Source organism: Triticum aestivum, chromosome 3B, assembly GCF_018294505.1.
Source record: "Triticum aestivum cultivar Chinese Spring chromosome 3B, IWGSC CS RefSeq v2.1, whole genome shotgun sequence".
Lineage (NCBI taxonomy): Eukaryota > Viridiplantae > Streptophyta > Magnoliopsida > Poales > Poaceae > Triticum > Triticum aestivum.
Genome location: NC_057801.1, coordinates 408579442 through 408602297, shown reverse-complemented (window position 1 = coordinate 408602297; position 22856 = coordinate 408579442). Strand labels below are relative to the sequence as shown.

At 52.3% G+C, this 22856-nt stretch overlaps 1 protein-coding gene across 1 annotated transcript; it reads right to left on the bottom strand.

Moving 5' to 3' along the window:
• Positions 1 to 18731: 18731 nt before the first annotated feature.
• On the bottom strand, positions 18732 to 21747 carry LOC123070102 (pentatricopeptide repeat-containing protein At3g54980, mitochondrial). The gene has a single exon (XM_044493123.1). The coding sequence runs from the start codon at positions 21633 to 21635 to the stop codon at positions 19221 to 19223; it is 2415 nt and encodes an 804-aa protein (XP_044349058.1). The 5' UTR covers positions 21636 to 21747; the 3' UTR covers positions 18732 to 19220.
• Positions 21748 to 22856: the final 1109 nt, after the last annotated feature.

The window sequence follows — 22856 nt, the reverse complement described above, 5'->3', positions numbered from 1 at the left end:
TATGAATGCTCTACGTCCTCAGGTCCCGGCCCTCGAGCGAGCTCAGCCGCCGCTGGTATGTTAGGTCGTGATGCCGTGGTCAAGGCCAGGGGGTGAGCGTTGGAGAGCCAGTAAGAGCTCCTGAGTCGCGATGCTCAGGAGCCCCCCTTTTAACGTGCAAGCGAATTGCATGAGAGAGGGAGGGACCTATGGTAGGTGTCAATCAAGTGGATTAGGCATGAAAGGCAAATCAGCTTAGGTAAATGTAGAATGGATACATGCCACTGGGTCAGGCCCAAGCGGCTTGGGAATGATGCAGCCCGAGGGGCGCCCCCAGCAAGGTACGCTAAAGACATAAAAAGAGGGATACATGCCGCAGGGATGGACCCACGCGGCCTGGAATGATGCAACCCTGAGGGTGCTCCCAGCTGAAATTAACTTGGGAGATGTCACCTGGTTCCGTTGTAGAGGGGGTGTTGGGGTAGCTGAAGTTGCATGGTGAAGAGGCCGACCCTCATGAGCCACCAGGGTCCTGAGCCTCGGGAGGCTCTGGGGGTCCAGGTGGTTCCTTGTGGACTGTCTCCATCTCCGCCAGGATCGCGTGATGCCTGGCCTCCTGAGCCGCAAGAATGCTCCGCAGGTGACGCTGGTAGGTGGCAGCCGCGTTCGGCAGGCCAAAAGACATGTGAACGTAGCTGTGCGGCGGACCCTCGTAGCGTCCCACGTGCAAAGGCCAGAAGCGCTCCTAAGATGCGGCTCGGTTGAGCCCTGGGGCATCGATGCAGACACGCAGCCCATCATCCTTGCCTGGATGGGGAGCCGCGCCGGGCAGGCGGCAGTCGCCACGCATGGCCCTAGCTTCCTGAAGATCCTAAGTGGTCTTGGCAATGAACTCCTGAACATTGGGCTTCCCACGCCCTATGCCTTCATGAGGGAAACGTGCCGTGAAGCACGCCTCCAAGTGGTGCCCGAGCGCCTCCCTCATGATGTTGGCGAGGTCTGAGGCCCTCCAGAAGAGAGCCCTCGAGCCCTGCACGAGGAGGGCGCCGGCGCGCCTTCCTATGTGATGGAAGGAGGCGCCCCAAGCACGGGCGCTGATCCTGATGCGGCACCACCCAAGGTGCCGACCTCCTGAGGCCCTGTGCGGAGCGGTTGCTTCTTCTTCTTGGGGATGGCCTTCGGAGGGTTCTCGCCCCTGTTGTCCGGGTCCTCGATTGTTGCGGCTTGGAAGGCATGCTCAAGGGAGCACACCGCATCTCTCTCTTTGTAGGGGACCGTGATGATTCCGCCGCTTCCCGGCATCTTGAGGACGTTGTAGCCATGGTGGGTCACTACCATGAACTTGGCCAGGGTTGGATACCCGAGGATGGCATTGTACGGCAGGTGGATGTGGGCGACGTCAAAGTCGATGAGCTCGGTGTGGTAGTTGTCGCGCTTTTCGAAGGTGACAGGGAGGCGGACCTGCCCTATCGGGGTGGTGGAACCGTCGGTAACTCCTGAGAAGGGCTTGGTAGGCTGAAGTTGATCATATGGCACTTGAAGGTTGTCGAACATCTCCATGGATAGGACGTTAAACCCCGCGCCGCCATCGATGAGGGTCCTCGTGACTTGCACATTGCTGATGACTGGCGAGCAGAGCATCGGGAGAATGCCAGCAATAGCCGCGCACTTGAGTTGATCTGCCGAGCTGAAGGTGATGGCGCACTTGGACCACCTGAGCGGGCGCGTGGCCTCGAGCCTGGGGAGGGCTGCATTCACCTCGCAAGCAAACTGCTTGAAGGTACGCTGAGAGGCTGGGGCCTGAGCTCCGCCCAAGATGCAAGCGATAGCACGTGGCTCCTGGAAGCCCCCAGCCCCCTCGTCCTGATGATGGTCGTCATTCCTTCTTGGCAGCGGTAGCGGAGGAAGACCTGCGTTACCCTGGGGGCGGTCCTCGTGAGGCTGATCCCTCCAGGCGCCCTCACGAGGCTGGTCCTGCCAACGATCCTCACGAGGTCGGTCACGCCACTCCTAACGAGGGCCACGGTCGTCCCATCGTCCTCCGCCACATTCTCCTCCTCGGCCGTAGCCCCGGTCATTGCACTCGGGGCGTCGACCAAAGTGTCCTTCTTGAACGGCCCTGAGCTCCTGGCAATCGTTGGTGTTGTGGGTGTGGAGGTTGTGGTAGGCGCAGAATGGTCGGCCGCCCTTGGACGACTCCGGTTGATCCCTGCCACACTTCGTGTCTGGCTCCGCCGCGAGCACGGCCACTCCCTTGCGCTTCACGTCCTTGGCCTTGGTCTTCTTTTCTTCCGGGTCGGCAGCTGGGAGCTCGAGGAGGGAGAGGCGTCCTTCCTTAGCTCTTGCGCACTTGGTCGCCAGGTTGAACAGCTCCAGGGATGTGCACAGCTCCTCGTGGATGGCGAGCTCCTCCTTCATATTGACGTCTCAAACGCCATCAGAGAACGTTGAGATGATGACCTCGTCCGTCACCTTGGGGATCTTGAGGCGGACATTGTTGAAGTGCTAGATGTATTTCTGCAGGGTTTCCCCAGGCTGTTGCTTGATGCGGCGCAGGTCACCCGCGGCCGGGGGGCGGTCGCGAGTACCCTGGAAGTTGGCGATGAAGCGGCTGCGCATCGTCCCAGGAGAAGATCGAGCCGGGAGGCAGGTTCAGGAGCCACGAGCAGGCACCATCCTTGAGCGCCATGGGAAACCAATTCGCCATGACTTTCTCATCGCCATTGGCCGCCTCGATGCTCGGCTCATAAAGCTGCAAGAACTTCGTGGGGTCGGGGGTGCCGTCATAGCGAGGAGGCAGGTCCGGCTTGAACTTGCCGGGCCAGGCGACATTACGCAGCTCGGGGGTGAAGGCGCAACAGCCTACTGTGGTCACCGGGGCCCTCTGCTGATGCGGAGCTTGCTCTTGACGGTACCCACGCACCGCCGCCACAGGCAGCACGCGGCCTTGTCGCGCCGGTGCAGGGAGCACGGGGGCGCCTTCTAGAGGCCGGGGGATTTCTTGACAGCTTCCCTCTGGTCGCGCGGGCACCAGACGCGGTGGGTCACGTCCAGGGGCCGCGCGCCTTGGCGCCAAGGCACCGTCTTGGGGCAGAGGTGGTGGAGCCGCTCCTTGAGCCACGTCACCCGCACCTGGCGGAGGGCGAGGCAACGAGAGGGATGGCGCGGGAGAGCCCCCTGTGGTGCTAACGAGCTCGGTGATGCAAGCGAGCCATTCCTCGTAGAGGTTGTCAACAGGGTGGTAATGCAGGAGCTCGCAGGCCATAAGCAGCATGGCATGCGCGTCTGTAGGGGCGCGACGAGTGTGAGACGACGAGCCAGATGGGGTTAGTGAAGGAGTGGCGGTGCGGTCGTCCCGCCGCACCGAGGGGTGCAGCGAGGATGCTTGCTGCTAGTTCCCCGCCGGGCCGGTGGCGGCATTGGCGGCAGGCGACGGAGAACGGCGGGGAGGTCCGCTGACAGGAGCCGTCTGGGCCACGCATGCGGCGAGAGCGGCCCGGCGCTCAGCGCGGGCTCGACGGGCATCAGACATGGATGCGATGAAGCGATGGGACGCGAATCAACGGAAGGAAGACTTCGGTGCACCCCTACCTGGCGCGCCAAATGTCAGATTTCGGGTTCCGGCAAAACCCTTGAGGTTCGAACACTGGGGTGCGCACGAAGATTTCCCCCTACCGAATCTTGCTCTTAGCCTCGTCGTGATCCCTAAACTAGCTCAATGAACTCACAACACAAGAGACACAAGATTTATACAGGTCCGGGCCATCGTTGTGGTGTAATACCCTACTCCTGTGTGTGGTGGTGGATTGCTTCTTGGGCTGATGATGAACAGTACAAGGGAAGAACAGCCTCCTGAGGAGAGGTGTTCTTGTGCTTGGTGGTTTACTCGGGAAGGAATCGATTCGTCCCCCCCCCTACTGTGGTGGCTAGTCCTATTTATAGAGGCCCTGATCCTCTCCCCAAATATTGAGCGGGAAGGGATCCAACAACGGCCAATTTGAAACGGGACAACTAGTACAAGCTATCCTGACTAAAGGTGGTCTTTGCATGTCAAAGGCGCTGGTGGTGACGCCGTCTTGGGCTCCACGATGACCTCCGTCCTGCCGTCTTGCTGGTCTTGGTCTTGTTGCACCGATATGGAAACCTTTGCCTGATGCCTCGGTACTCCATGCCTGTGCTTGCCCCCTTAGCACCAAAGGGGAAACGAGGACACTACGTGCGCTGGCCCCGCCTGGCCTTGGTCGTCATGGCTTGCATCACGGGGACCTCGCAAGGTACCCCTTGCCTTGATCTCTCCGCCTCCTCGCGAGCCTGCCTGGTGAGGCCGTTCCTGAGGAGGCCTTGTGTCGTCCGCCCCGCGAGGCTTGGCCCCTCACGAGGGTCTTGAGTGTTGGTTGACGAAGACGGGCCGTACTGGGCCACTGGTGGAGCCATTCTACGGGCCGCAGGCAGGCAAGTCTAGGGACCCCCGTTCGCAGAACACCGACAAACGACGTCTTCGTCAAGGCTGAAGCTGACCGCAAGAAGGTCGGCGCTTCACGTTCTCGCGGCTGGAGCGAGCATGCATGGCCCGGGGCGGAGAGCGCTCGCGCCTGGCGCGGAGCATGAGCTCGCGCGGTCGTAGCGGAGCTCACGCTCGCGCGCGGTTGGAGCGAAGCACGCATGGCCGACACGGAGCGGAGAGCGCACATGGCCATGGCGGAGCTCGCGTGGAGGAGGGAGCTAGGCGGAGGGCACGAGGACGGAGGGCTGGTGGTGCGTGGCAGACGGTGGCGGGCGTCCTTGATGGTGCTGGAGACGGTGTCGAGTTGCGGGGTGCCGCCATGCATCCTCGGAATGCGTCTTGGGTGGGGCGACGGCTGGGAAAATTTGCCTCCCGAAGCCTAAAATTTCACCGTCGCGACCCCAAGCGGCGAAAAAAAGACCTCCTGGGGGCGCCAACGCGTGGAGATGCTCTTACATTCGACAACCTCCTAGCATATGAGATACGGCTCAATCCGGAAAAAATGCGTTTTCGGCGTTCCAGCCAGAAAACTGCTTGGGTTCATTGTCTCTAATAGAGGAATCGAAGCAAACCCAGCCAAAATCCGAGCCCTGTCACAGTTGTCAACACCAACAAACCTCAAGCATGTCCAAAAACTAGCTGGATGTGTGGCAGCTTTGAGCCATTTTATCTCCAGACTAGGGGAAAAGGCATTGCCATTGTATCTCCTGCTCCGCCGCTCCGACCACTTCGTGTGGACGGACGCTGCCAAGCCGGACTGGAAGAAATAAAAACTTTGCTAGCGAGCAACCCAATCCTGGCCGCACCAACCATCGGCGAATCGATGTTGCTCTACATATCTGCAGATCACCAGGTGGTGAGTGCGGTGCTCGTCGTTGAACGAGACAAAGAGGGACATAAATTCCCACTTCAAAAACTAGTATATTACGTATCGACAGTCCTTACACCATGCAAATCCTGATATCCACATTATCAAAAGATAGCGTATGCAGTCTTTATGGCATCCCGCAAGCTGCGGCACTACTTTCAAGAGTGCTCGATCACGATGGCTTCCGAAGTACCACTTAATGATATTATAAACAACCGGGACGCCAGCGGCCAGATTGCCAAATGGGCCACTGAGCTCTTACCATTTGAAATAACTTACAAGCCACGCCGAGCTATTAAATCTCAGGTGTTGGCTAACTTCGTCGCCAAATGAACAGAGGCCGAACTCCCTAAAGAATACGACACATATTCCAACTAAGTGATGCACTTCGACGGCTCCAAAATGCTAGCCGGACTTGGGGCTGGTGTCGTCTTGACATCCCCCATAGGAGACACAGTCCGTATTGTGCTCCAAATACTATATACGGACTCTAACAATGCAGCCGAATACGAGGACCTATTGCATGGTCTCTGGATGGCTGTCTCCATGGGCATACAACGCCTCGAGGTGCGTGGGAATTCAAACCTTGCAATATCCCAAATAAACAGAGAATTTGACACAAAAGATCCGAAGATGGCGGCTTATCGCAACGTCGTACTCAAAATATCAGCTCGGTTTAAGGGGCTCGAGTTTCATCACGTGGCTCGAGAGAGTAATCAAGCTGCGGACATCCTTGCCCGCATGGGTGCTAAACACGACCCCATCCCACCTAACACCTTTGTAGAGAGGCTCTTCAAGCCATCCATGGTGTGGCAGGACAAGAGCGGTAACACCGTTCCGGAGCCGATCATACCCCCAGATTTCAAACACAGTTCTGATATCATCGAGGGTTCGGGCACGAAATAACACCATCGACCCACGAAGTCATGGCTGTAATTGCCCCGTGGACCGAACCTTTCCTCGCCTACCTTACTAGGAATGATCTCCCTGATGATCAGACTGAGGCCCGTCGTATTGTTCGACGCTCGAAGGCCTACAAAGTTCATGAAGGGGAACTATACAAGAAAAGTACTACCCGAGTCCTTCAAAGATGTATCTCCGAAGAAGAGGGATGGCAGCTCTTGGCCGAAATACACGCAGGTCTTGGTGGCCATCACGCCGCAGCTCGGGCCCTTGTAAGTAAGGCCTTCCGTACGGGTTTCTTTTGGCCCATGGCCCGAGCAGACGCACAGGACCTCGTACAGCGCTTTGTTGGATGCCAGCTTTTCGCCAATCAAAGCCATACGCCGCCCACTGCCCTACGAACAATCCCCATTACCTGGCCTTTTGCGGTCTGGGGGCTAGACATGATTGGACCCCTTAAAGGGGGAAGCCATAAAAAGAAATATTTACTGGTTATGATCGACAAGTTCACTAAGTGGATAGAAGCCAAACCAGTCAAAACGGCCGAAGCCGGACCGGTCATAGACTTCATATCCGGTGTCATACATCGTTATGGTGTCCCGCACAGTATTATTACTGACAATGGCTCTAACTTTACGGATGATGAGGTGAAAACTTGGTGCTCTAATTTGGGCATCAAGCTTGAGTACGCCTCCATGTACCACCCTCGGACAAACGGTCAGGTTGAACAGGCTAATGGCTTGATAATGAGCGGCATCAAACCAAGCCTAGTGCAATCTCTGCAAGAATCAGACAAGCATTGGGTCGAGGAACTCGATTCCGTACTCTGGGGGCTGTGGACCACACCCAATCGCACAACCGAATATATACCTTTCTTCATGGTGTACGGTGCGGAGGCAGTCTTGCCTTGCGACATTATTCATGACTCACCTCGAGTGCGCATGTATGAAGAGAGAGAAGCCGAGCTCGATCGGCAATTCAATCTGGATGGCCTGGAGGAGGAGCGCGATGTCACGAAGGCCCTTCCACATTCTACCAACAACAGGCTCGGAGATATCAAAGCAGGGAAGTACGGGCAAAGATTATAATGTCGGGGAACTCGTTCTACGCCTACCAGAGAAGAAAAAGGACAAGCTCAAACCCAAATGGGAGGGGGCCTTCATTATAGATCAAGTTCTCACCGGAGGAGCCTATCGCCTTCGCAATGCTTCGGATAATCGCTTGGAACGAAACCCATGGAACGCTGCCCGGCTCCGGCTACGCCTAAGTCCACACTTGTCCTTTTTTTCGTTGTCCCTTCTTTTCTCACTTTTCACCCTTTTCTTCTTTCTCGCTTTTGTACGACTTCTAGCTCGCGTTCATATAAACCGCACACTTTAGGGGCATACATCCTCAAATGTACACACCCCATGATACCTGGGGGCTTATTTTCACAGAAGCTTATTATCATTGTTATTTTTTGAGCATCAAGCTCACTCTATATGTGTGTTGTCTACTCATATATGTATTTTCTTCGCCATTATATGCACCTTTATGACTTAAGTTTTGCCAAGCTGGGTTGCCTGGCTCCTATGCTTATGCCCTATGTTCCCGCTTGTTCGGCTAGGGCATAAAGGGAGGACCTCTGCGATTGTTACAGTCGGGTTATCCGGACATGTACCTCAGACGGGTGAAGCCGAAAGCTGGCGTTCTTAAGGGAATAATTAGACGATGGGCAAAAGACAAACTGCCCTCGCTGCAATATAAGCCCCCAAATTATAATGTGTACTGTGATTTTTAGCATCACAGCTTCGGCATGCACAAAAATGCATGTTGGCCCAGGGAGAGGAACCCTTAACGGAACTATTCTCTCTGGAAGATGTTTCTTACAATCAAATGTAATATAACATAACTCCCCGAATACAACTTGTCTGTTCAAGCAACTATGACCGGACTGCCTAGTTTTCGAACATACTTTGGTGTTTACCAATGGTATAATATCCGGAAACACTCCAAACCTCGGGTTTTGGAGGTCGAAGCAGAAAGTCTGCCATGACAATCGTTTTACAATTCGGCTGGAGATAAGTTTGTTGATAAAAGTACATTGCTACTTGGACTCAAAAACTTTTTCCTCCTCTAGACCCTCTAACAGGTTGTCTAGTTTACAATCCTGTTGAAAAAACTTAGCGGCTATCTTTACTTGGTCGTACACTAAGCTAACAGGAATTTCTTGTCCATCTGGTCCCCGAGGTCCGACCCGGGCCATATGATTCGAATCAAGTCTGGTGTACCGCGTTTTCACCATGGCCCAGGCCTCTCGTGCGCCTTCCCGACATGTTGATATCTTCCATAGCTCAAAACGGCGACGAGCTTCCTTGAACAAATTCACGAGCTCCTCCATACTTCCTGGAGGTGGATCAGATGGCCATAAAGCCTTGGCCATGTTCCTCATTGCTTTCCAAGCTCGCTCGTGCACTTTGGATAGCTCTTGTAGCAGGTCACCTGGAAATCCAGACACTTCTCCCTCAGGACGTCCGGTCAGCACACCTATAGAAACAAACTTGTAAAATTTTCCATCAAGAGACCGTGTGAAAGTCAGGTTAAAGAGCATACTAAATATGCCGCCTTTCAGCTTTCCGTTCTCCTTCAAAGCATCCGATAGTTGGGCTCTTAAATCCTTTTGTTCTTCGGCTTGCTTGATATTTGCATCACGTAGTTTGTTCTTCTCATTAATGGTCCGTGTTAATACACGTTGACCAGCGGCTTCTTGCCCTTCGGCATGTTGTTTGTCCGCTTGAGCAGCCCTTAGCCTCTCCTCTAGATGATCTGTCGACCCTACCAACGAAAAGATGCATATTTAAGCAACATCGTTGTAGGCACGAAATCTTATTTCCGGGCTACTGTTGTACTTACCATCAGGTGCCTTCTTGGATTTCTTTAAATTTTCTAGTTCGGTGGTGGCAACAGTTAGCTTAGTTCGGCATTCTTCTAGCTCCTTGGATAATGTGTTGATTTTCTCCATGAGTACCTGATGATGTAACGACCCTTAAATCAGTTGGGCCAACTGCTTCAGGACTTGGGGGCTACTGGCATATGATTATTGAACCTGCACACAAAGTCCTTACCCGCATATCCTTTGGAAGCTGGTGAGTGGCTCCAGCAAGTCCATCCCTAGCAGCTCGGATGTAAGCATCCGCTGAGCTGAAAGCGCTGAATGCCTCTTCGATGAAATTTGGGTCACGCATAGCCACTCTCCACCGCCGATGATTCATCGCACTCTCCACTTCGAAGTTGGTGACGGATACATTATCCGAATCCTCTGGGAGATGACAATCTGGCATTGCTCCCGCGTCCCCTCCAGTCCTTGTGGCAGGGTCCGGAGCCGGATTATCCTGTGCATGGCTGGCCAGATCTCCAGATATAGTTCGTCGTACACTCCTCCTGCGATATGGCACAGCAGGAAACATCACTGGCCGATCTATCCACTGAGTGCGTGTTAAAGAATTATACCTCTTTGACGAAGGAGAGGGCCCGGCAGTATCATCATTTTCCTTTAAAGATGCACCCTGTGCAATTGTCGTCTTCTTAGAAGACGTCTTTGCCGCAGTATGATGGGATGAGCATCGCCCCTTGGGAACACGATGCAGTGCGGTGGGTGAGTCGCAAGGGGAAAACTCTTGTTGAGGGGGTGTCTCCTGGATACTTACATGGGAGGAGGGGAGAAGGCCAGGGTAATCGGCTATAATGGCCACTTCTATGCCGTCGTAGCTCGCCTGATAAAAGACTCCTTCCTTCAATTCTATAAATATATTTGGATCCTCTTCAAATCCGGGATCTAGGTCTCGATTATGGTTCTCTAGCTATGGAGCGGGCTGTAAATTCCCGCGATGACCTTTCTCCATTCCTGTTAAAGGTAGCCGGGTTAAGTTCGACTAAAAGCATAATTAAGGAAAAATATTGAGTGAGGCCTGTGATCAAAGACTCACCCAGTCAATGGGTTTATACATGGAGAAGCCTTCTCGTCATTTAAGGCGAGTGAAGTCTTCCTTCTCTCCTTTGTAAAGATCAGCCAACATGGTGGCCAAATCGGCAAAATTGTCCGGACCCTTGCGCCCACAGCGTGATGCATCGTCCTCCCTGTTGTAATGCCACATGGGAAGGCTTCTGGATTGAAGTGACTGGACGCATCACGTTATTGAAATCAACTATGGACAGTCCGGAGTGGGCAAGTATTCTGATCTTGCTCACTAGCCTCTTAATCTCCGCGCTATCTTCTTCCTCAAAGCTTTGGGGACGCCAGCTGGCACGCTTCTTTAAGGGAGTAGTGGAAAATTCGGGAAGACCTTGCCGGATTGGGTCCGGGAGAACAACATCTTCAATGTAGAATCATTCCGAGGGCCACTCTTCGTATGCCTCTTCGGAGTGCCGGACAGGTATCCTGTTCCGGCTATGCACCATACTTCGGCACCGCCCACCTCAAATATGGATCCCTCTTGGGAGCGGGGGACGAGGCAAAAATATTTCCTACATAACTCGAAATGGGCCTCGTAGCCTAGGAACAGCTCGCAAAGAGCAACGAAGCCCGCGATGTGCAGGATGGAGCTCAGCGTGAGGTTGTGCAGTTGGAGACCGTAATACTCCTAGAGACCTCTGAGGAAGGGGTGGATTGGAAATCCCACGCCCCTCAGCAGGAAGGAAACAAAGCACACCCTCTCTCCTTTAGTGGGATTGGGGAAGTTCTCTGCCAGGGCTTCGTCGTTGATGGAAGTTAATCCCGCCTGAACGGGGACTAGATCCGATGAAGGGAGATATCCCTGCATTTGTAGCTTGGTCAACTGGGCGTGGGACACCGAGCAGCTTTCCCAGTCACCTTTTTGAGGGTTGTGGGGGTGCGAGGAAGAACTAGGAGCATTAGCCATCTTTGGATAGTTTCCTATGGCAAGCTCTAAGGATTTTCGCCTGGTGAGGAATGGCATCTGAGATTCAATATCTTTAAATAAGCGCCTTCCCTACGTGGTCAAGGGGTTACCCGTAAAAATACTTAGACCCTTCGTATTCGTTTGACATGTGGAAGCTGAGGCTACGGTGGCACAGAAGCTGAAGAGTATAGTATTTAAATGTAAAATCCGAACTATATGGAGTACAATGGGGAACTCGCCTTGCAAAGCCGAAGATATGAAGCCGAATACAACGTCGTCATTGAAGGCCAATTCGGGGGCTACTGAGGGAGTCCTGGATTATGGGGTCCTCGGGGAGCCGGCCTATGTGACATAGGCCGGGCTGATGGGCCGTGAAGATACAAAACAGAAGGCCCTCTCCTGTGTCCGGATGGGACTCTCCTTTGCGTAGACGGAAAGCTTGGCGTCTGGGTGTGTAGTTTCCTTCTTCTGTAAACCGACTTTGTACAACCCTAATCCCCTCCGGTGCCTATATAAACCAGAAGGCGTAGTCCGTAGAGGCAATCATAATCATACAGGCTAGACATCTAGGGTTTAGCCATTACGATCTCGAGGTAGATCAACTCTTGTAACCCCTATACTCATCAAAGTCAATCAAGCAGGAAGTAGGGTATTACCTCCATCAAGAGGGCCCGAACCTAGGTAAACATCGTCTCCCCTGCCTCCTGTTACCTTCGATCCTTAGACGCACAGTTTGGGACCCCCTACCCGAAATCTACCAGTTTTGACACCGACACTTACCTCCATTAAGTTGCTTTGGGTTACTCTGATACCCTGACTGATTGTTTTGCTGCTGGTTACCCTGACTAGACTGATGATTATGACTACCATGGTTGCCTTGACCCTGATAACCAGAATTTGAGCCGCCGCCGCCGCCAAAGTCAGATCCTTGAGAGCCAGATCCTGACCCGCCAGGCGGCCCATTGCCACTACCATGATGCTGGTTAAGGTTGTAATTTCGGCATGCATGACATAACAATCCTTCCAAGCGTGAGTGGATGGCCTGTTAGGAAAACTATGTTTCGGGCAGGGTTCATTAAGCATCGCCTCAAGGCTAAAAGGCTTTGCTATGCCAAAAGGCGGCTTACCATTACCGTTGTGGCGCTGATTTTTACACCCAGTGTTGGTGTTAGCCACTAGATCCACCCGCCATTGGTGTTTCTCCGCTTACCACCGTTGCCCTGGTTGTTGCCATTATGCCCAGCTACATTCTGCTGGTGACCTTTACCATTGCCATTCTTCTTGCCTTTATTGGACTTATCATCATCAAAGCCAGGGTCTTTTGTATCATCAGAGTCTGCATATTTAGTGAGAGACGCCATGAGATCGTCCATGTCATTGCAATAATGCTTGAGCAGCCGGAGCTTCTGCTTGAGGGGGACAAAGCGACAGTTCTTCTCTAAGATTAGAACCGCCTGACCCGCTGCAATACTGTCAGATGAGTGAATAATAGCAGAGACCCGCCAGACCCAATGGTGAGCCGACTCATCTTCACGTTGCACGTAGTGATCCAGATCAACAATCATTAGAGGTTGTTTGCATGTCCCTTGAATTTTTTTGATAAAACGCGCCTTCAACTCGGCCCATGAGTTAATAGAATTGGGTAAGCCCTTCAACCACGTGCGGGCAGGCCCTTCCAATATCATGGTGAAATACTTAGCCCAAACAGCATCACTGACGTCTAACATCTCCATAGCAAGCTCATAACTCTCAATCCAAGCTTCTGGAGGGAGGTCTACTGTATAATTAGGTATCTTCTTTGGGCAGACGCTCATTACACAGAGCCGGCACCAGACATGGCACCCCGAGACTTCTAGTGCTCAACCCGGCCTCGGTTGAAGCTAGAATCACATGGATGACTCATAAGCCCCCCGGTTTGCTACTTCTTCCTCTTGGCGGGCCCTGGCAGCGTCCATGAGTGCTTGAGCCACACTCCAAGGATCGGGCGGGCTGCCGCGTCGTTCACTGCTAGAGACTGCAGGCGACTCAATATGTCGGCTATAACTACGAGTCGGGAGAGGAGTCAAATGCACACGATCACGGCTGTAGGAATAAGCGCTTGTTGTGCAATGGTTGTCTGTAAGAGCTCCACTGCATTCTATCTTTCAACCGCGACTGGTGACTAGCCGGTGATCGGAATCGCCGCCAACCGGGTTGCTGCTGCTAACATGTTATTCACCGGGTTAGAAAAGTGCCCGGGTGGCATCAGAACATGTTGAGGCGGTGTCTGATTGGGGGCGGGTTAGGCGCCCGCTCCTCCCTCCGTGCCGGCTCAGGCTGGCGAGGTTGAGCCGCCGCCCGATTCCCTGGCATATCTGGGTTTAACTGAGGATTCACCATTGCATCTGGAGTGCTTGGACCTGCCCCGGTGTGTTAAATAGATTCATGGGCTCGTAATGCAAAGGCAGGTAGGTCTGGTGCCTCCTACGAAGAAATGAATTGGAAGCGTTCTGATCCAGACTTAAACGCCAAGCCTCCGCCTTGACACGCTCTGCCTATGTGTCAATATGTGCCTTCAACGCAGTTGTTTGGTTATTTTTAGCTACGATATCCTCTTGGGTCTTGGTTATCTCCTCATGAATCTTTACAACCTCTGTGTTGCGCTCTGCCTGATTTGCCACAGTGACATCTGTTGCCAACAAAGCTGCAAGGTCCCCATGAGATCCAGCAGTACTTGAGTCGGCGGCCTGCCTAACTCGGATCCACCAACCCTTGCCACGGCCAGGTCAGAGGCCGTTGCAGCCGTCGTCGAAGAATTGAGAGTCGGCCCTGTGCCAGCCATGAACGTAGCAGCCCTGGACGGCGGCTCATAGGGGTCCGGAATACTGTTGCCATCGAAATAGCCACCCAAGCCCGCCGTCTTGGAGCTAATAGATTGACTCCATCTCTCCGGTTGAGGCCTCATCACCTGAGTAGATAAGAGTCTCTCCTCCAGACTCGGAGTCTTCCGCAAGCTCCATGCCTTGCATGAAACCAATGAGAACGCGCTTCCGGCCGGGTTGAACCTGGGCGGGTTGTGTGCACCGAGCCGGCTCGACGATGTCGGTGCAGATGTCCGGCTCTAGATCTGATCCTCTGATCTTGCCGATGAAGACGTGAATTTCACCGAAAGGAACCCGGTAGCCGTACTCGATTGAGTCGGCCTCGGGGCCCCAGCCTGCATCGTCGATGTAGAGCTTGCCGCGGCGACTCTTGGTCATCCTGCCGACAGTGTATCCCTCGATCCCTGGGAAAGAGCCCTTCAAGAACTCAAAACCATCGTGCGCTGGCCCAACGGTGGGCGCCAACTGTCGTGTTTTTGTCACGGCAGATGCCCTGGTGAAAGGACTTAGGGGCGAGGCCATGGCTATGGTGATTAGCTTAAAGGGGTTGAGCGGGACGAGAGACACGAGTATACCCAGGTTCGGCCCCTCACGGTCGAGGTAAAAGCCTACTTCCTACTTTGTCTTGTATTGCGTGAGTATCGACTACAAGGGAGCGGATTCGCTTAACCTAGTTATCGATTGATTGCCACTTAGGTTTACCCGCCGCAGGGACTCGCCTTTATATACGCATGTCGAGGCCCTGCGCTTACAAGAGTCTGGGTTGGGTTATACTTCGTAACTGATCCTAGCTCTAAGTCGCCTTGCCTTCTCTAGCAAGTCGCCGTCGGGCGGCTTACACCTCCGGGTCACGTACAGTCTTCTGGTCTTGGGCCTCCAACTGGCCCTCCTCGTAAGCCGCCTCCCTCGCTCCGTGTCTTGGTTTCTTGGGCCTGTCTAAGGCTTCATTGTTTAAGTCGCCACCAGTCTAATCCGGCCCTTCTAGGGCGGGTTATATCGTGGGGTCATATCCCTAACAAATAGAGTGCTCCACATTTCTTGTTTTTATAACAATGTGCGAAAGCTTCCTAGAAACCAATCCCTACTTCGGGTTGTGGAAGAAATACTTTCAGGTGAGGTCCCTGGAAAACGGGCAAGCTCTACGAGTGCGGCAAGCCAACATTCAATTGAAGCCACACGTCAAATACTTTACCCTAGGATTAACCGATTTAGTCAAGAAATGGCAAATACATCTGATTCTACTGCCCGGATGTCCCAATACACAGCCTGGCCAAGGGACTTCCGTCGTACTTGATTGCCCGGCCTCAACGCCGACGTTCATGGGGCATGAAACCATCCATTACAGAGATGCAGGACATTGAGCACCTCCACCAGAAAGTTCAACGCCTCATCAACACCGCCTCAGAGGGATGGATATTTTGGTTACTTGGCTAGATAGGAGGACACAACCCCTTAGGCTAGGCCCAACCCAATGTATGAGTACGTAGGACCCTTGGAAGACACTTGAGTAGTTTTCCATCAGCTACGATGCAAAGCCGCTTCAGACGACCACGACCATGATAGTAAAAGCAAGGGAAGACGACATACCAACCAAGCCCACCATCCTACCGTATTTCCTTCAACCTTAGCCCATGAATGTATGTATCTCTCACCCAGTTTCTCACCTGTCATTTCTTATTTGTCTCCTTCAACTGCTTACATGTGAGAATCACACTATTTTAGCACATTTTTCGCAACCCCTTGATCCGGCCTGTAGATTTTGATCCCTTGGTCCAATATATTCAAGGAGGCTTTTGGTCCATTTCATACTATAGGAGCGTCAAGGGCTACAAGCATCTTATCTCCATGAATCTGTTCCCCGAGAACACGGCCTCAATAGACATACACCAGTCTTACGAGCGTATCACCAAACGCATGCGATGACGACGCTGAGGATGCCCTGCCTAGTTCCGGCGACATCTCCGATGGAAAGCTGGGGCGACAGACCACGAACAAGAGCATGATGCAACAACGATCACCTTAATGAGAACACAGTTGTGCACTCCGCCAAGAATAAGAAACGAAATAGCAGAGAACAGACATTAGAAAATTTGCTCGCTGACGTTTGCACTTCCTCGGGTGCACACCGAAGAGAGCAGATAGGCAAGCATTCATGAACATTGATGGAAGGCCAACTCTTAGGAATCACATGGACACGAACCCATGGGTGGCTCGGCGACAGGTAGGAGCATGGAATCGTGTGCCGACAATGGGACCACACTCTAAAGCCCCATATGCGGCATTATTTTAGATACGGACATTTTGATCCATTTCTAAAACAAAGCACATATAGTACTGTCAAAATATATGACTTCATATCATACATGCATTGTCATATGTAGTGGACCTGTGCCAACAATGGAACCGCGCTGTAAATCCCCATATGCGTCATTATTTTAAGAGTAAAATGCACCAGTAGTCATTGAATTTATCGTGTCCGCTCACTTTGGTCACTGTACTTAAAAATACGATCAATACGATCACTATATACGTGCTAAGATGATTATATGGTCACTGTGAAATTGTACAAGTCCGTATTCCATCCATTTGACTGGTCAAACAATCCACATGGCGTGCGGCCCTACCTGTCAGTTGGTGGAAGTAAGAAGTAGAGGGAAAATAAAAATTCTGCTGTAGGAATTAGAACCCCATACCTCGCGCTAACGTGCACGCAGGCCTAACCAGCCGCTTCGGTTCGAATCTTGTGTCAAATTAGAGGAGAAAACCTTTTATATCTTCTAGTCATCCACGTGACAGCGTTGGGATATTTCCTTTTTGCGTATGTTCATATATAAGACCATTCTATTGGTTTAGATGATAGTGCGTTTTACCGTACTAAATTGCACCATCGCAAGTGTAATTTGGCTAACGTATATATTTCTGTTGATAGCATTTATAAGCATAATTTGGAGTACTTAACATGTGTATATTATTTTTATGCATTTAAACGTTTATTAATAAAATTTTATATAGACATATATTGACCATTTTGATAAGTACACTCCGCCATGATTAGCTACAAGATGACCGCACGCCAAATCCCTGGTCGTCTCGTGCTAAAAACTGAGCAACAACGCCCGCAAAATCTACTGGAGCTGCCGCTGCCACTGCGGCCGCGTCACTGTCGAGCCGCCGTCCACGCGTGCATATTGAACAAAAGAAATTGAAATGTTGATCCAATCTCGTTTTCTTGCGAGGGAAGTGCTAATGCAATTTTGGCCGTGAATCGTATGTACGAGTACACAGTACTGCCAAAACAGCTTTTTAAATCCTAAAAGGCCCGACCACTGAAGCCGAAACGATTATGATTTAGTACATCCCAAATGGATCGCACGCAAAAGAAAAAAAAATGCAATGGCTGTCACGTGAATCCAGTAGGATATAAATGGTTTTTTGCTCAAGTTGGACAAGGCGGGAGACAGGTGGAGCTGGTTTCCCTGCTCGCCTGGTTTCGACTCCCCACCGGCGCATAATTTTATTTCCCCCTACTCCTTTCTTCCACCCACTGACAGATAAGGCCCACACAGTCAGAGAAAAAAAACTGATAAGGCCTTGTTTGACCAGTCAAATAGATGAAATACAAAGCTATATGATCTGGTAGTGACCGTATATTCACCTCAACACGTATATAGTGACCGTATTGGCCGTATTCTTAACTACAATGACCAAAGTGAGCGTATACGATGAGTTCAATGACCACTAGTGCATTTTACTCTTATTTTAAATACAGACATTTCAAACCATTTCTAGGATAGAAGCACATATAGTATCGCTGAAACATACGACTTCATATCATACACGCATTGACATATGTCGCGGACTTTGCAAGTTGAATATCTCAACATTTCCACTCCCAAAGAGCCAACATAGATATATATATGAATAAGGCATACAAGTGCCAAGATGCAAATTTATTACACCCAGAGGCCACTTGATCCAACATTACATCGGAAATCTCAAATAGTCTTGAGTATAGACAAAATCCAATGATGAAAGTCTCAAATAGTCTTGAGTATAGACAAAATCCAATGATGCCAGGGCATATACAATGCATAGCCTCAAAGTGATGCCTCGCATGTCATGTAGGATCGGATATGACGTAAAGTAGGTTCGGATAGGGAAGCGGGATCCTCTCCAGGAGGCGGGTGCTTGAAGAGGAAAAGTGTGGTCCAGTGACAAAAACTGAAAAGGTTGGAGTGAAAAGTAGAGATGCATGTGTACTAGAGTCTTTATTTTTCTATTTCATAATTAGGCCCACTAGTGGTAGCTTGCATTGGGGAGAAAAAATAAATGTAGGTACCTCAAATTACTTTTTGTCATGAGGCATATGTATCCATATGCCACCATTGTACATGCCCTAAGAGGCGGAAACATAAAGCAACGGTCACATGTCATCGGATCCAGGCTGCCGTACGGGACCTCTAATCTAATCTACTCGTTGGCGCCGGAGAACTCCACGTGGAATCGTCTTGTCTCAGCATCCCAGATATAGTTGTGATCAGCAGATATAGTTGTGATCAGCACCCGTTGTTCTCTTATTTCAAAATATTAGGATTCTACCCAAGTCTCGTCTGGTTTGCCTAACATACTAATGTTACTACGAAACACATAGCTCTATGAGAAGAACCCGAAGTCAAAAAACCTGACATTCACCTCATCTCACAAGTAGATGTAACCTATAAGATCAGAAGAGATGAGGAACATCTCAAGCATATGTAAATTGAAACGTCCAGTTCATCGATAACAAACCAAGTATTATTTGACAGAAAATGTATTGACCATCAAAGACAGAGGCAAAGCCTCAAGGTTTTGCTATATTCATCAGAAAAGCTTAAAGTAGAATAATCGCAAAGCATCAGGAAAAATGCAGATATCAAATTTAAGCTACACAATATAGTTGGTGGTGGTAGTGGTTTTGATTCAGTTAGATGTTCCGCCCTCCTACATGCTAGTAGATTCTTCCTGTACCAAGCTCTTATACTTTAATGAAAAGCAGGGCTTCGTCTATAAAAAAACAGATAACACAACAAATACATCTCATACTCAAATCCCAATGCTTATGTTTGGTTCCATCTGGCCTGTTAAGGTTTTTCTTTATTTAACAGTTTCCCAATGTTGTCATGCACTGGAATCTGCTTAAGCCAAGATTCTCTTAACTGGCAGAAATTTTAAATAGGACTCTCTGCATCAACACAACTGTCACCTTCCGGAGATTTCTGGCCAGCCAATATGTCAGACGTTGTATCATCAGGAACAATTCCAATGTTGAGCATTTCATCATGCAACTGGAATGCTTCTTGCACCTTACCATCACGGAGGCTTCCATTTATCAGCATGTTATAAATAAGAGCATTAGGGCGTACATCCAATCTCCTCATGTCATCCAATAACTTCTTAGCACCATCAATGTCTCCAATGCGGCAAAGGCCATGTGTTAACACTGTGAAAGTGATATCATCAGGAATGTTACCCTTGGCCATCATCTCTGAGTACAATTCCAATGCAAAGGCTACATTGCCATCTTTTGAGAAACCGTCGATTAAGGTAGTGTATGTTACTGTATCAGCGGCAATTCCTTCTTTAATCATGCTCTCATAGAATTTGGAAGCTTCTTTCATCATTTTCAAATCCTTGTACCCGGTAATAAAATTAGTGTAGACGGAAGATGTGGGTGTTAGACCATCTTTCAGCAGAATAACAAGAAATTGCAGTGCATGAGACATATTCCCTTCATGGCAAAACCCACTTATTAAAGCATTGTACGCAGCAATGTCAGGTTGAAGGCCTTTGCGCCTCACATTATTTAGCATTTTAAGTGCCAGATCACAACAACTGGTCCTGCAGTAACCGTCAATGAAACTGGTATATGTTACTATGTTGGCGGGTATACCTTTCTCACGCATCTGCTGATACATAGCAAATGCTGAGCCCATCATACCAGCTTTCACAAATCCATTGATGATACTGTTGTACGTCATTGTGGTCGGGACAAAACCTTCAGCTATGAAGTTCTTCAACATTTCATCAACTTCATAAATCCGGTCACTCATGCAAATGCCATTTATGAGAACATTATGTGTATACTCATTGCAAGAAACTCCATTTTGTTTCATTTCATCAAGGAGGGCATAGGCCTTGTCAAAAGCCTTCTTCTTGATATACCCTTTCATCAAAAATGTGTACGTGAAAACATTAGGTACAAATCCTTCCACAGGCATCTCTGAGTACAGTTTGACTGCTTCATCCATGCACCCCTTCTCACAGTAACCCATTAACAAGCTGTTGTATGTCACAACAGATGGTTTCACTCCAGTTTCCTTCATCTTACCAAACAAGTTAAGTGCTTCGCTGAGCTTGTGTTGCTGGCAGAGCCAACGAATTAGACCATTGTACGTGAAGACATCCGGTAGCCTAGAATCAGCCATCTCCATACACAAGCTTACAGCATCTTCCCACCGTTTATCACACAACAGGCCCTTCATAACCAAACTGAACTCGTGTGAACTTGGCAACAGCCCCTGCCCTCTCATCTGGCGATATAGCACATACACCTTCTGTGTCATCCCAGCTTGATTACAGCCTCTTATAAGCATCCCATACGTCACATTAGTTGGCAATATACCATTCGCCAGGGTCTCGTCGAAAAGATCCAGAGCTTTCTCAACCTCGCCTCGCAAGCAATACCCATGCATCAAAATCGTCGCGAGAACGACATCCATTTTCTTGCCGGCGGACAGCATCTCGTCCTTGACCCGCAGAGCCTCCTCCATCCTCCCCACCTTGACAAGCACATCCACCACAGACCTGTAGGTGAAGTCCCACGTCTCGAAGCCAGCCTCCTTCATCTCCCCAAGGAGGAGGAGCCCGCGGTCAGCATCACGCAGTTTGCACAGTGCCGCGATCACGAGAGCGTAGACGCGCTGGTCGGGCTCGATCTCAGCGCCGGGCATTTCATCAAACAGCCTGACAGCATCCTCGAGCATCCCTTCCTTGACGCAGGCCCGCATGAGCGCATCGAACATCCATGCGTCCACGCGGTCGCCCCTCCCCCGCATCTCCGCGAAGAGCGCAAGCGCGTCCCGGGCCGACGAGCAGCGCGCGGTGGTGACGAGCAGGTCGGTGCGGGACTTGACGTCCGGGACAACGCCGCGGGCGACCATGTGGGCGTAGGCGTCGGCGGCCGCGCTGGCGCGGCCGGCGCGGGAGAGGGAGGTGAGGAGGCGGCTGAGGAGGGACACGTGAACGGCTGCGACGGGGGAGCCGGAGTGAGGGCCGGCCGCGGCTGAGAGGACGGCGTTGACGAGGGCGCCCGGGGCGAGGCCCGCGTCGAAGGCGGCCGACTTGAGGAGGGTGAAGGCACGCGGGTGGGACGGGGATGAGGCGAAGAGCGCGCGGAGGGTGGAGGTGAGGTTCTCCACGACGGCGGGGTCGCGCGCGGCGGGGCGGTTGGAGAAGTGGGCAGACAGGGGATCGGTTTGGTGGGGCGGCGCGGCGGGAATGGGGATGGCGGAGGCGGTGGCGCAGAGGGAACGCCATGCGAGCCAGGGCGAGGAGGCTCCTCGGAGCCGTGGTGGGCGGCGCATGGTGGCGGGGAGGAGGGGTTTAGCTAGGGATTGAGCGGAACTGCGCAAGCATGCGACGTTTGACCCCCGAGAACTGCCGCTCTCTGCGAACCAAACTGTCGTTCGATGGTGTTCTCAGCCTATTGGTTCTAAGAGCGTCTCCAACCGCGCTCCTTCGGGCGATTTTTTCGCGCCGTCATCCAAAAAACGCCCAGTTACATCTACAGAAGCCCGTTTTTCATCGGGTTGTACCGAACCCGGCGCGCTGGGGGACGCCCAGGGGCGCCGGGGCGAGCGGTTTTGGCGCGAAAAAGCCGCGGGCCCATCGAGTCAGCGATGTGCGCCTCGTCGTCATCGGAACGTCTCGGTTTCCCGCGTGGAATCAATGGCAAGGCTGCGGCGACAGCCTTGCCATTGATTCCTCACGGACGGCGCGGCGACGCCTCCCCTCCCGTCATGCGTACACACGGCGGGGGCTATATAAGCCGGTGGCCTCTCTCGCCTCTGGCCACACCAGCCCACAGCCGCCATCGACCGCCGCCGAGCTCTTCCTCTCCCCCCGTGCGTAGCCGCTCGCCGACGCTTCTTCCCTCCCTCTCCCTCTCTCCCAAGCCCGATGGTCGCGCGATTCCCCGGCGCCGCGGTGGCGGCCAACGGCTTCGGCCGCCGCTCGCTCCACGAGTGGGAGGCGTGGCTACTCTTTGAGGCGAACATCCGGGCGCCACCAGACATGCGCGCCGGGCCGACGGGGTGGAGGCTCAGCAACGGGGGTGTGCCCATTCCCCCGGTGCCCGACGTCGAGGCGCGGCCGGCCTACTTCACCGCTGAGGTGGACCGCGTGCGAGCCTCCCTGACAGAGGAGCAGCGCGTCCTCCCCCAGTACACCGCCGACAACCACGCGTCGTGGGCGGCGTACTTTCAGCACCGCCAGGAGCAGAGGTTGGCTTCCACCAACACGACGCCAGTGGTGGGCGGCGTCAAGAACAGCGAGGGGCGCCGCGTATGGTGGGGCGCCCCCGGCCGCACGCTCTATGACGTGCTGGAGCACCTCGAGGGCGGCAACGACCCACCGCTGGCATACCCTGCCGCGGCGGCCGCCCCGGTCCACCGCCGGAGCGCCGGGCAATGGATGCCCAGGAGGTTCGGCTCCTCCTCAACTTCCCCCTCCCACTCCTCCTCCCGTTCTTCTTCCCACTCCTCCTACTATAGGAGCGTCAAGGCCGAGTCCGCAGCGGAGACGCC